The sequence below is a fragment of the Onychomys torridus genome, chromosome 13 (genome assembly GCF_903995425.1).
Source record: "Onychomys torridus chromosome 13, mOncTor1.1, whole genome shotgun sequence".
NCBI classification, from domain to species: Eukaryota; Metazoa; Chordata; class Mammalia; order Rodentia; family Cricetidae; genus Onychomys; species Onychomys torridus.
The window spans coordinates 77,086,212-77,101,235 of NC_050455.1; the positions used below are offsets into that span (position 1 = coordinate 77,086,212).

The 15,024-nt window shown below is 36.8% G+C and overlaps 1 protein-coding gene across 1 annotated transcript in view; it reads left to right on the forward strand.

The window, feature by feature from the left end:
* Positions 1-5,884: 5,884 nt before the first annotated feature.
* Positions 5,885-15,024, forward strand: part of Cd226 (CD226 molecule) — a 76,044-nt gene continuing 66,904 nt past the window's right edge. Inside the window, exons 1-2 of the mRNA XM_036204329.1 lie at positions 5,885-5,945; positions 6,194-6,532. Of these exons, the coding sequence (XP_036060222.1) occupies positions 5,900-5,945; positions 6,194-6,532 (385 nt within the window). The 5' untranslated portion in view covers positions 5,885-5,899. The remainder of the gene's footprint in view (positions 5,946-6,193; positions 6,533-15,024) is intronic.

Sequence of the window (15,024 nt, forward strand, 5' to 3'; positions counted from 1 at the left end):
ATACCTACTCCGGTGACCACTTGCACCTACACTGTTTTATTTATTTTCCATTACCATTCATATCATAGCATAAGTCAATGCTCATTTCTTCTTGTGGCAGAATAATATCTCCTTCTATGGTTAAATTGAATTTGTTTATCCCATGCATATGATAGATATTCAGGTTGTTTTCATATTCTAGTTTTTATGAACAATGCTGCTATGAACAATGATGTGTGAATAAGTATTTAGCATCTGTTTTTTAATGCCATGGGATGCATTTCTAGTAGTGAATTGTTATATCCTGTGGTCCTATTTGAGGAATGGCAAATTATTTTCCACAGCAGCTTCAATGTTTTGTATCCCTTTTAGTAAACACAAAAGTTTCAATTTATTCACAGCATGATTGCATCTTCTCTTTTTTTATGATGGCCACTTAACTGACTATAAAGTGATTTCTCAATGTGGTTTTTATCTGCACTGACCTCATAACTAATGATGTTGAATACTCTTTAATGTGTTTGTTGGACATCTTCTTTGAAGAAATGTCTTTTGAAGTGCCTTGCCCATTTTTAAGCTTGGTTATATATTTTGTAAATTACCAGTCAGATATTTAATTCATAAGCATTTTCTTCCATTTTATTGGCCTGGTTTTTCAACTTCTTGACATCTCTCTTGATACACAAAATTGTTAATTTTGTTGAGTCTTCATTTACTTTTCCTTTTGTTGTTCGTACTTTTGCTGTCATATCTAATAATTCATAGTCAACTTCAAGGCCATGTAGCTCTTGTATTTAGGTCAGTTCATTTGATACAGTTCTTGTGTGTGGTGATAAGTACAAATCTAATTTCATGTGGCTGTCAGTGGTTCTAGCACCATTCTTTGAAGACCGTATTTTCTCCCACTAATTTGTCTTAATTCATTGTTGAATGTCGTCAATGGACTATAGATGTGCTGTTTGAGTTTTTTTTTTTTTTTGAAGTTTTCAATTATTTCATAAAAATAAAATATAATAAGACAAAATAAAAAATAACACATCAAAGTTGGACAAGGCAAATCAATAGAAGGAAAAGCGCCCCAAGAGAAGGCACAAAAATCATTATTCATTCACTCTGGCGTCCCATAAAAATATCGAACTGAAAGCTATACTATGTACATGGAGGATGTGGTACAGATCCATGTGGGTCCTGTTCTTGCTGCTTCATTTGCTGTGAGTTCATATGAGATTTGCTCACTTGATTTAGAGGGCCTTATTCTCCTGAGGTTCTCCATCTCCTCTGGTTCTTACATTTTTCTGCCTCCTCTTTTACAGGGTTCCTTGGACTCTGGGTGGAGGAATTTGATGGAAGCATCCCATTTCTCTCTCTCTCTCTCTCTCTCTCTCTCTCTCTCTCCCTCTCCCTCTCTCTTCATAATGTCTGGCCACAAGTCTCTGTTTTTGTTCCCATCTGCTGCAGGAGGAAGCTTCTGTAATGATGGTTGAACAAGGTACTGGTCTATGAATATAGCATATTGTTAAGAGTCATTTTATTGTTACTAAAACACCCCAAAACATAGTATTTTCTTTTACTTTATGTCTCTTGGCTATCTGGTCTCTGGTTATTGATCATCCAAGCTGGGCTGGGCATGTGTTCCTTCTTATTGCAGTGGGCCTTAAGTCAAATCAGACATTAGTTGGTTACTCCCCTAAATCTTGTACCATCATTGCCCTAGCACATTTTTCAGGCAGGGAAAATTATAGATCAAAGGTTTTGTGACTGGGTTGGTGTTTATGTTTCTCTTTTCTTAGCCTGCAGAGTATCTCCCCAGACCAAAGACACTAGAAAATGGCAGTGAAGATTCTTTGTAGTCACCAGCTTGACAACTCCACGTTCAATGGGTTGTGTTGGTATTGTCCTTAGCAATGAGGTTTTGCTATTCATTTGCAGAGAGCATTCTATTATCCTGGCAATTTCCTGGGTTGTTTGGGGATTTCCATGGGACCACTTTGGCCAACAAATCAATTGGATGCAACCCAGTCCTGCTACTAGAACCTTGTTTTGTTTACAAACAATGGTCAGTTGGAACTCTGTCTTTCTCATTATTTCAAGACTTCATTAGTATCACCTTCATATATCTTAGAAAGTTTCCAATGGACTAGGTTTCTATACCACCTCCCAAATGCCCTGTTTTTGATTATCACTTGTATACCATTTTTTTTGTGTCTGTCCTTATGCCAATATCAAGGTTTTGACTATTAGCTTTGTTTTAAGTTTTAAAAGGGGGATGTACCAATCACCCAACCTTTTGTTTTCAGTCAAATGTTGGTTGTTCAGGGGCCATCACAGTGCTGTATGAATTTCAGGATCAGATTTTCCATTTTTAACAAAAAAAGCACTTAAATTTTATTAAGGATTGCTTAAAATTTCCATCTTATGTACATGGATATAGTGTAGATACATTTCTTACATATGCCTTTTCATTTTTAGGTCTTCTTTTAAAAACTAGCAATGTTTATCATTTTCATTGTAAAATGTTAATTCACCTACTTGGTTAAATTTATCCAGATGTGGTTTACTTTTTGGATTATAAATAGAATTGTTTTTTAAACTTCCTTTTCATGTAATTTATTGTTAGTAAGTAACAGATATAAAAGTTTCATATGTTCATTTTCTATTATCCAATTTTTTCTTTGTTATCTAGTATTGGGTAGATGTTTTAGTCTGCTAATATACAAAATAATGCAATCACTGTGCAGGGGACAGGATTACTTCTTCCTTGGCTGTGTAGATACCTTTTATTTCTTCTTGTTTATTTGATGTGTAAAGCCCAGGGAGCAATATGAATAGCAGGAGTGAAAGCAAGCATCTTTGTCTTGCTCTTACTCTCAGAGGGACTTCCCCATTGAGTATGATGTTAGTTGTGAGTGTTTCTTAAGCATCTTTCACTAGTGGCCGTTTAAATTTTTGGATCATCAGTTTCCTTATATGTTCTTCACTCCCTTCCCCCTGATGGATTCATCCCCTGACCTTTTCCAGTATCTCTTGATGAGCTTCAGATCATTCAAAGTTCTAGCTTTAACCAGCAACCTCCATAGTGGGGAGCCCTCTCCCCGGATGCTTTAATGGTTATTGTAGATCCTTTTCAAAGCTTCTGTTTGAGTTATTTTCTCACCTTATCTGTTTTATTATATTTATATTATCTACAAACTTCTCTAGTCATTTATTTTTGCTAAAGTACCTTCTTCTGAATCTTGAGGTATATTTTTCTCCTGGATTCAGCCTAGATGACATGAAGTTACAAATGCCTATTATTGCTGTGTCTTTGATATAACAGGTCATCTCTTGGCAGCCAAATAATTCATCTCATGTGCAGGGAAATCATCTGAGTCCTGGCTACATTTTATGTTGTTTTCAAATTGGTAAAGATGTTCTAAAAGTTGGATGTCTGGGTTTGCTCATTCACAATCTTATCTTCATAGCACAGTCAGGAAAAAAATTGTACTAGTTTAGATATATGTGGACAGAAGTAACAAAGACTTACAAAATATAATGTATCTCAGCATATGCTCTACACCATAGTTGATAGATTCAGTGGTTCAATGATTCTAGATGCTTGTTTGTTCCATCTTCTGACAATTGCCTTCAGACTCATTTTCTAGATAGCTACTTGGGGTAGTGTAGTGACCACACAGCATTCTTCCTTATTTATATTCAGGGAATGTAGGAAAGAAAAAAACTTTTTCTGGCATAGAATGTAAATAATCTCCTGTGCTCATTGGGTTGACTTGGGCTTTGGCTGTCTTTTCCAAACTCTCAGATCAACCACATAGAACAGCTTAGATTAATCTCTTGTGGTACAGAGAAAGGAGTGGACACTCAAAGTCAAATTTCCCACAAATCATGAAAAACGAAATGGGTGACATTTAGTTATACTTCTATTAATTCAGAGCAACCACCCAGAGTCTATAAGAACAAACAAAACCTTACCCCATCTGTCTATAAAGTGTCACCTCCCACCATTTCCTGTCTCTATTTCCCCTCTACTATCCACAGATACAACAGCATTGAAAATCCCCAGTTCCTGGCTAGGTGCACCTGCTCTCATGTCTGCATTAGTTGCTCATTCCTGCACCTGATCTCAGTACCCACATGGCTATAGAACCCCTATGGTTCTATAGGTTTCATTACATATGTGGGCAGGTCTTTTTCTAATCACTCTTCCTATAAGAGACTTCTGCTGGGTTGTCAGTCCTGGATACTTGGTCTTCAGAACACCCCTGTGAACTTCTTTCATAATAACATGACAGGTATTTTGCAAATAAGTATTTATTTGTATGTTTGTTCAATATTTTTCAGCCTTAGGAATCCCTTAGACTATAACATCTCTATTATAGTCACATATATCTCCCGATCATACTGTCAGCCCATCCATACTCTGTACTTACATCATTTCTTGAATATGGCCCATGTAGACACATCTTTATTTCCTCATATTTTATATGAAATATTCTCCAAATATATTAAAATGTACTGTTTCCTCTTAAACCCAAATGGAATAATATTTGTTAAAATAAAAGGTGAAAGACAATTTTGCCTTTGTATTTCAAATGTGATTCAATATAAAAGATTATCAGTGGGTATCAACTACTCAACAAGAGTATCTAATGGGGGAATGCTTTCAGAGAACATGCAGTTCACATTGAGAATGAGGACTGACCTCATTTATAATATACATATTGCATCCTAGCTCTGCTAATGGGGCCAACGGCAACATAATTCTTCTTTTCATAAAGGTGTAATTTTGAATTTTTTATATTATCATGTTAAAATTCCCCTCATACAGTTTTAAGAATTAGAATTGCTATTTTATTTTAAATGTATTAGTTATTCATATTATAATTTTTTTTTTGTGTGTGTGTGTGTGTGTGTGTGTGTGTGTGTGTGTTGGGTTTAGGTGCCATAGTGCACCTGTGTTTGTTGAAGCATAACTTTGTGGAGTTAGTTCTATCTCATACCTTTATGTGGATTCTGGGGGTCTAATTCAGGTTCTCAGGCCTGTGTAGAAATAACTATATTGGCTAAACTATCTTGCCACAGCCCTGAATTGTTGTTTTTATAAGAGAAGGAAAAGAGAAGTGATGAATCTTAGAAATAAATTCCATTTTGATGGTATAACATGGTTGCATAAGGTGCAGCCTCCAAGGGGACTTGGCTTGAATATCTAATTTCTTAGCACTATATAATTATTTTAAATAAAGTAAAAAAATCATCAGATACAATGGCATATTTGTATGTGTCTTTGACAACCATTCTTTTGTAGCTGGAGGTTCATTCTTTGTATATATATGCTCACATCTAGTCAGGAGATGCAGCCAAGGAAGGCCACATGTGAGTGGCTGTCTGCTATGCAGGCTCATCCTGTCAACATCTAGTACTCACCTCCATTCACCTTCTCAGTTCCTGGACCAGCCTATATCAAAAGGGCTTGACTTTCTTGCTTTGCTTCACTTTTCTTCAGGTACTTACCACCTTCAACCTACTATATCCAGTTCACCTTCAGTGTTGCATTAGTCTCTTCCAAAGAAAATGGCATAGGGTGTTATTTTTAAGATGTAATTTTGTATATTCTTGTTGCACAAAGCTGAGCCTAACACAGAGGATATGCTCAGTAAACATTTGTCAACTGAAAGAATCTTTCTTGAAAATTATTTCTTGAAAGTAAACTAACTGACAAAGAAGTAACTGCACTTTACCCATCCCTGTATAAGAGCAAAGCTGCTTTTGAAGTTAGAACTTTTCCTGTGCTCACACTTCAGAGAAAAAGATGCAGCTGATAAGATCTGAGAGGAAGGAAACAGCGCTTCATGGTGAGTTGTGAATATAACATCATACACCTTATTTTTTTTATGCAGGCTAGCCTCCTGAACTGTTTCCAGAGATGGCTTATCTAACTTTGCTTTTGGCTATTCTTCATGTGCACAAAGGTAAAGACAATCCAATGTCTTCATGTAAAAGTTTTGTTGTGTTTTTGGTTTTCTGAGTGTGACGTGCAGATTCCCTTAGGTAATTTCTCACTTGTTCAGAAATACTAAAATTTACAAAAGCCAATTTTGTAGATGAAATTGTCACTCTTTACTATGAATTTACCAGACTACTTGTTAAGTTTTATAAAATTTAGCTATTTGGTTTTTCATCATTGGATATAACTCAGTTTATGTGATGTGTATTTTAGCATTGTGTGAAGAGACCTTTTGGGACACAACTGTTCAGCTCTCTGAGACTATGACTCTGGAATGTGTGTATTCATTTACGGATAACTTAACCCAGGTGGAGTGGAGCAAGATCAATGGCACAGAGAAAGTGACCATAGCTGTTTACAACCCTAGCCATCCTGTGCATATAGAGCATAACTACCTCCATAGAGTGCACTTTCTGAACTCAACAGTGGGGTTCCACAATATGAGTCTGTCCTTTCACAATGCATCTGAAGAAGACATCGGCACCTACTCATGCTTGTTTCATACTTTCCCACATGGATCTTGGGAAAAGAAGATAAAAGTGGTCCAGTCAGGTAAGGAAAAACTTTATTTTCCTTTTCTCTACTTAAAATGTTTAATTCTAAGAAATCCAACCAAAATCTTAAAGCATTATTCTGTTCTTTTTCCTGTTCCATTTCTAGATTCTTTGAGGTTATTTTTCCTCAAAGATAAGTAAACCAATTCCATTTTTCTTAATTGCTGTCATTTCTGAGTGGAGGTGTCTGATGGGTTTCAGTGATGTGGGAAGAAGCACAGATTTATATAGTCTTTATGATGACATAAGGCTTGATTCAAGTGATGTTGCCAACATGTAGATTCAGAGCCAATCCCTTCTTTCAAAGCTTATCTCAGCAATGTGTGGGACCATTTCTTTTTGCTGAGCATTTGGTACTAGTTTCAGCCTCTGGATATCTAGGATCTTCTCTGCATGACTTAATCTGAATTTATTAGCAAATTCTGAGCAAAGTTTAAGACAGACTCCATCTTCAACCTATCTACTTCCTTTAGAAACTGAGAGACATTGTATCAGAAAGAGAATAATGATTTATATTAAGTATGCTGGTGACTATGCTTTGATTCTTCTCACATGGCCACATGGACTAGATATGGTATGCCAAAAAAGTCTGGGTTTTACAGTCATCATTTTATGTAAAATCTCATGTTAGTGGCTCACCCCCTCTCAATCTGAAGTAATCAAACAACATGTCAAGATAATAATAATAATAATAATAATAATAATAATAATAATGTCCTTGTTGAATGTTTAGGGGTAATATATTTAAAGAGTTTGGCCCATGGTCATTAGAGAATAGGGTATTATTACTACCAGTATTACTGTTTTTTTTCTATTTTTTGACACAAAAAATATTCACAGACTTTTCCGATATCAGTGAAAAGGGAAGGGTTTGGAATTGTTTCTTGTTCTGTGGCCCTCAAGTCATGTCCCATGGGTACACAAAGGAGAATGCTTTGTACCATCTGATGCAGAGCCTTTTTTTAAAAGTGATGAATATTCTGAACAAAAACAATGATCATGGTACAAGAGGAATAAGAAATTATTAGGAAGAAATGACACTGCACATGTAGGTTCCCCCCACCCCCGTAATAGCTAATCTTGACTAATTTTGTTATGAAATGTTAATTAACAAAATATCTTTGGATACTTATTTATTAAAGGATTTGTTATACCACTAAGGACCTGTTTGCCACCATACACAGACACCTGTTTGGTGCTCTCTGCTAGTTCTAAGTATAAAATCCACTTTGACCCATATTTCCAGAAACAGATAGCAGTGATATGGACCTTGAATTAGGGTGATATATTTCACAGGTGGCTTTAGCTGTCAGGGCTGAAAGGAAAGGAGTGCCCCTTCTCGGCTTGTGGTGTCAGGGTTTGTAGTTTATCTCCTACATCAGGTATTTTGATATGTGTCATAGAAGACAAGATCTAGACATCTCTGAATGTTTAGCATGGAACATGGAGCTAAACTGTCAGGCCATTGTTGGATCAATGGAGGATTTGTAGCATAAGTTTTGGAAGATTTTGGGAGTTTTTTTCCTCCATTATTTAGTTCAGATTTGCTGCCCTTTTACTTTTCTGGGTCAATAAATGAGAGCCTCTGGGGGCTTTGAAATGCAACGGTGGTTCTTCATTTCCTCAAGTGTCTGTCATGGTGAAATCCTGAAACATGTTTGTTTTGTTGATTTAAAAAATAATGATTTTTATCTTGGAAGGGCATATTGATGTAATGGACTAGGGCATATATGATCTTCCTTATTTTGAGATTTGGAAGGGTAGTTTTTGTTTTTTTTAACAATAATGGTGAAACTAAATATTTGTATTTTAAAACTTGCCTTTAAATGTATCTAAAAAGCTCCTTTTAAGGAGCCTTGGTAGCACAGTAGGTAGTGTGTCAGTCTCATAAAAAGTTCCTTTTATACTTTATTCACAACTGACCAAGATCTACATATATGGTATTTTAAATAATACAGAGTTGATCTATTTAATACTAAAAATATCAAACTTAAAAATGCAAAAATCCTAATGTGCATAATAGATTGTCAGAATTGTAAAATAAAGGAGTTGATCTATTTAATATTAAAAGAAAAACAAACTTAAACATCAGAAATCATAATGTGCATGACATTGTCAGAATTGCATGGGAAGGAGTGATGCTACATGCTTATCATTAATACTGACTTCTGCTCTTCATTAGTAACTCTCTATGGATAAGGACCTTCTTTCAGTGTCTTAGATTTCCTAATTCTTCCCCACTGTACACTTGGATGTGGACATGATCTCTAGGATCTCCACTTGGGGATGCCATGCATTGTAAAGTCTTCTAGCCTTTCCGAGGCCTCCAACTCTGTATGTGTCTCATGGTATAGCACCGTAGGTGGATGTTAAGTAATATCTGGGGAGACATGAACCTCTAGGTCTTACAAGGATGAGACATAATCATTGCATATATACCTAAAAAAATCCTTTGTGCTTTATTTCTTCCTCCTTTCCATAGTCTTCCAGCCTAATATTGAGCTAGTGAGAGATCTTATCTTACTGGATAAGTGACAGTGTTAGTAGGAAAGACTTTAAAAAGGTTTGCCAGCTTTGAAGTAGGGATTTCTTAATTACCAATAATATTAAATAGATAAAATTGGCTGTATTATTTTCACAATTCATGGTAAAATATATTCAGGTGACTTAGGCAATAACATTTCAAAAGTGCTCTTTGGTAGCAAAGTCTATGGTGGAAGTCTTGGGGAACAGATTGCTTACCTAGTATCTTTGGCCTTAGTAGTCAGTGAAATAAAATATATTTCTAGTTAAATAAATCCCTACCTGCTAGATGGTGACCCACTGCAATATCCTGCCCAAGTTTTACTAGATACCCACTTTGTATGAAACAATCAAATGTCTCCTGTAATATGTTTGAATACTCAACCACACAGAAAAAAAAAAAAAAACATTTTCTGGTGCTCAAATGAAGGAGAAAGGAGAGAGAGGAACCATCAGACCTATTTTGGAATATGATACATTAGTTGGTTAAAAAAACTACATATTCTGTGAAATAATAATTCTGCTCTATTTGATATTCTCTTGATTGTGCACATGTGTCGGAAAAATCCATGTTTATAGTAACAGTGATGATAGGAGAAATATTTGGGAACCATCCAGAAGTTCAAGAGTAGGATAAGCAAATACACAGGATTCATTCATGAAGGAGGAAACTACATTCCTGAGAAGGGAGGGATCACCACTATGCTCACCAACAGAGACTTTGGGTGTGGTTCTTGTCTTTTACTTTGTATAGGCATGCAAAACTAAGCAAAACATAGTTGATTGACATATAAACAATAACAACAAAATAAGGCTACAAAGAACAAGGAGTTCTAAAGCATGATCAAGAAGAATACAGAATCAGCAGTGACCACCAGAGTCTTTAATATTCATTGTTATAGTGATATTCATATGGATTTTTATTTACTATTTCTCAAAACTATATTATAGCATTTGTTTCAAATATGTTGAATTTCTAGGTAAATGGTGAAAAATATTTAATTGCAATATTTGAGCAGTTCAGATACACCTACCTAATATAGGTATGAAAGTTCCACTCTTATTTGGCCTGAAGATTAAAGAGAAGGAAAAATGTACTCATTTCTTTTTTTTTTTTTTAATCATCTAAGAACAGGAAAATGTTGACTTTAGTTAAAAAAGACAGAGAATTGGGAAACCAGATTGGGCTTTCAGAAAGGAGGTAATATTGGTGCCCTTGGTTATAACATAGAAACTGAACACCTGTCACTCAACATTATAGAACAGTGGAGCAGAAAAGCATTTCAAGATTGAATATGCCAACCTTGATATTATTTTGTCATCCAGTATATGTGAAAAATAAGTTAACAAAGTATCAATGAGTAGGAGCATAAGACTTAGGACATAACTTGGAGAAGGGGCAAGTATGTGAAGACATTTATGTACAAAGGTGGAAGTTATGGGGAAAGGAGGGAGAGAGGCAGGGGTGTGAAGAGAAGGATGAAGCAGAAAAATGGATCACTGGTTTGGGAACAGCAGACAGTGGGACTCACAGTTACCTTTCTTGCTGTACCTGCATAGATGTTTTGGTTGGTTTTATCACATGGCTGTGCTGTTCATATTCTCAGATTGAACACTGAGTTGCTTCTCACTGTGTCCCTTTACAGAATTCCATTCATTTTGGGTGGGATAAGGATGTACATGTCTTTCACACCCCTTTCCATAGTCTTATATTCTTACTGCCTGATAGTCTAGCACTCTTTGCCCAGGTGCTAGCAGCTAAAAGGTTCATGCATGTGTATTGACAGTTAACAGTGCCTTAGAGATTGGAGGCCCCAGAGTTGGTAGAATAGCTTCTAAAGATAATGCTGACCTCTTTATCAAGTGGGGACAGCATCGTTTCTTTTCCCCTTAGGGTTGGTGATGCAAGGATTCAAAGGTGGAAAGGGGAGAGTGTCCCAGATCCAGTTTCCAGAAATAGGTTTGCTGACATGGGGGAGTGAACTTAATCCACTAACTCATCCACCAAGTCTTTACTAAGAACTTAATATATTCTAGGTAATATTCAATAATTTGAAAGATAGAAATTTGTGGATCTTAGCTCTACATGTAGTTTATCCTGATTTGCAATTAATAGCTTGTTGTATTTCAGTAGGTGGACTTTCTTTTGTAATCCTTTTTTATATTATTGCAATTTTATTTCAGCTTTTTTTGTTTATCCAGAATAAACAAAGAAAGAAAAATGCATGAAAATAACTCTACCTTGTGTAGTACTGACAGGTACAAAGTGATGAAGGTGAAGACTTGGTATGAAAGGCCAAGGGTATTCTGAATGTCAAAGGATGTTCTAAAGCTGCTAAGAAGGCCACTAAGAAAAAAACTCATAGCTTCTTGCTACAAAGGTTACTGGAAATTGTTCAGATCTTTATCTTAATTCTTTAAATTCTCAAAGGTCGAGCAAATCCACAATTCTTCCACTAGTCCTTACTAAAGCTACTCTTTACCCAGTCTGAAAGAAGCTACCAACCACAAAATCTGGAGCATGTTTCCTCTACAGAGCAGGGGTTGGGGTGTTGAGTTATGTGGGTGCTGGTATGTGGTGGGGATGAGGCCTCATGCATGAGTAATAATAGCTGATACTCTTCCATCAGTCTTTGGTACTTAGCATCATCATAGAACACATTCAGTCCACAGGTCAAAGCTACCTAAGACTTGCTGGGCTTCATTGTTGTTTAAGTTTTTTTCTTTATCAAAGGTTAAAAGCTACAGAGAGCAAGCATTGTCCTCTGTAGAATTAGTGCATAGATTATAAATAATGTTTACAGGGATATACCTATAGACTAGTTAAAGTGCTCACTGGAAGCAAAATCTTGGTTTGCATTTTATAAAATAAAATTATTGCATTTTGAATCTACAAACAAGGAATCAAACAAGAAAATAAGTAACTGAAGAAAGTAGGAGAAACAAAATTCTTGGCTCCAGGGCTGGTTTGAGAGAATTGTCTGAGGATTTTCTCTGAGCTGATGCTGCCAGTGGGGATATCATTTAGAACTAATAAGAAACAACTTGGTTTGTAAACTGTATTTTTTGTTGCTGGCCTTTGTTTTTGTTTGGCTTTATAGGGAGTGGTGATTAGAAATAGAACAACCTACCCCATTCCTTAATGAAAATGGCAGGAAACTATTTCTGAAGACGTTAAAGGTTTTGAAACTGTTAACAATTTTAAGACCATCAATTCAATCTTTCTGGGGTCATGGCAAAATGAGTCCCTGGAGCAATATCTCCTGTACTTACTTTAGAATAGTTTTAATTAAATAACACCACTTATGGGGCTATTGGCGATTCCCCAGAGAGATTATTCACAATCCAATAAATCTTAATGTGAGGAAATTTCTCCTGACTTCAGCTATTTAGCCAACTTACATCTTAAAAGCCTGGTCTTTACATAATTTGCCCACAGAGAAATAGGTTTTGAACATAGGAAGGTGTCTAGAGAAAGATCCATCATCCATTGGATATATGTATCAGAAAAATCATGTCTCAGGAAAGATCATGTCCTTTAGGATATGGGTATAGGAGAGTGTCAAGGGAAAGACCCATGTTCAGTAGGAGAGGTATGTAGGAAAGGATGACAACATGCCATTTTATGTTTACTCATACTTGAAATAGATATGGGTGACCTGCCTGTGGAATGCAGTGGAATGGAGATGGTGGTCAGCAAGGATAAAGTGTGGGTATGAGCTCTGTGTTCAAAAGTTCAACTTAACTATCAGAATACTCATGAAAGTTCATATTCTCATCTCATCTGACTGGTTCCCAATACAAACTAGGGTCATTTCTTAGGTGCAGAATGAAATTCATTCTGCTACCAAAATTGACATTTCAAAATGTCTTAGTGAAGGGTTATGTTCCATGAACATGGTGTAATTTTTTTAATTGAAAATAGATTCTTTAGTAATGTTTCTTTTACATATGTGGGTACCCTTGTGTTTGGGGCATAAATGTTCAGAACTGAGACTTCATCTTGGTGGATCTTTCCTGCAATGAGTATGTAATGTCCTTCATCATCTCTTTTGATTGATTTTAGTTTGAAGTCTATTTTGCTAGGATATTAGGATGGCTACACCAGCTTGCTTCTTAAGACCATTTGATTGGAAAGTCTTTTCCCAGCCTTTTATTCTTAGGAGGTGTCTGTCTTTGAGTTTGAGGTGTGTTTCTTGTATGAAGCATAAAGATGGGTCCTGTTTTCTTATCCATTCTGTTAGTCTGTGTCTTTTTAAAGTGAATTAAGTCCATTGATATTAAGGGATATTAATGACCAGTGATTGTTTGTTCCTGTTATTATTTGTATTTTTTGGTGGTAGTGTGTGTGTACTTCTCTTCTTTGGGGTTTACTGCTGTGGTGTTATCTATTGAAGTGTTTTCATGGGTGTATCTGCCTTCCTTATGTTGGAATTTTCCTTCTAGTGCTTTCTGTAGGGCTGGGTTTGTGGATAAGTATTTTTTAAATCTGGTTTTGTCTTGGAAGGTCTTGGAAAGGGAGAACAAGGAATAAAAGACCATGATAAATGAAGACCACATGAGAATAGGAATAGGCAGAGTGCTGGAGAGGTCCCATTAAATCTACAATGATCCATCCTCTGTAGACTTCTGGCAATGGTCTAGAGAAAGCCTGATCTGACCTAGTCTGGTGACCAGATGGCCAAACACCCTACCAGTTGAGCTGGAACTCTCATCCAATAACTGATGGAAGTGGATGCAGAGATCCTCAGCCAGGTCCCAGGTGGAGCTCCAGGTGTCCAATTGTCGAGAAAGAGGAGGGACTGTAAGAGTGTGAATTGTTGAGCCCAAGATTGGAAAATGCACAGGGACAAATAGCCAAACGAATGGAAGCACATGAATTATGAACCAATGGCTGTGGAGCCCCCAGCTGGATCAGGCCCTCTGGATAAGTGAGACAATTGAATAGCTTGAACTATTTGGAAGGCATCCAGGCTGTGGGACCAGGACCTGTCCTTAGTGCATGAGCTGGCTGTTTGGAACCTTGGGCTTACATAGGGACACTTTGCTCAGCCTGGAAGGAGGGGACTGGACCTGCCTGTACTGAATCCACCAGGTTTAAATAAATCCCCAGGGGAGTCTTGGCCCTGGAGGAGATGGGAATGGAGGGGAGGGGATGGGGGAAAGGTGAGGGTAGGGACAGGAGGGGAGAGGACAGGGGAACCCATGGCTGATGTGTAAAATTAAAACACAAATATAACAACAACAACAACAACAACAACAACAATAATAATAATAATAATAAAAGAAAATAGATTCTTTGATACAATACATCATGACCAGTTTCCCCTCCCTTGGCTCCTTCTAGTCCCTCACCTCCCCTCTCCTCCCCTCTCCTCCAGATCCTTTTCCCCTCAGTTTCCCTTCAGAAAGGAGAAAGACTTCAAGAGACAACAACCTGCTGTGGGATATTGTTCTTTATGCTGTGAATTTGTATTGCTCTGATTGGTTGATAAATAAAATGCTGATTGGCCAGTAGCCAGGGAGGAAGTATAGGTGGGTTGAACAGACAAGGAGAATTCTGGGAAGAAGAAGGGCTGAAACAGGAGTCACCAACCAGACACAGAGGAAGCAAGATGTCAAGGCAGAATTGAGAAAAAGGTACCAAGCCATGTGGCTAAACATAGATAAGGATTCGGGTTCATTTAAGTTTAAGAGCTTGTCAGTAATAAGCCTGAGTTAATGGCCAAGGAGTTATAATTAATATAATCTTCTGGGTAATTATTCTATAAGTGGGCCATGGGACTGCGGTGGCTTGGCGGGATCCAAGAAACATTACAACTACAACAACCAAATATACTAAAAAAAAAAAAAAAAGATGCAGTAAGAAAAGACAAAAGCTCACTTGTCAAGGCTGGACAAGAAAACCCAAAAGAAGAAAAAGCATCTTAAGAGCAGGCAAAAGACTCAGAGATACAGCCATTTGCA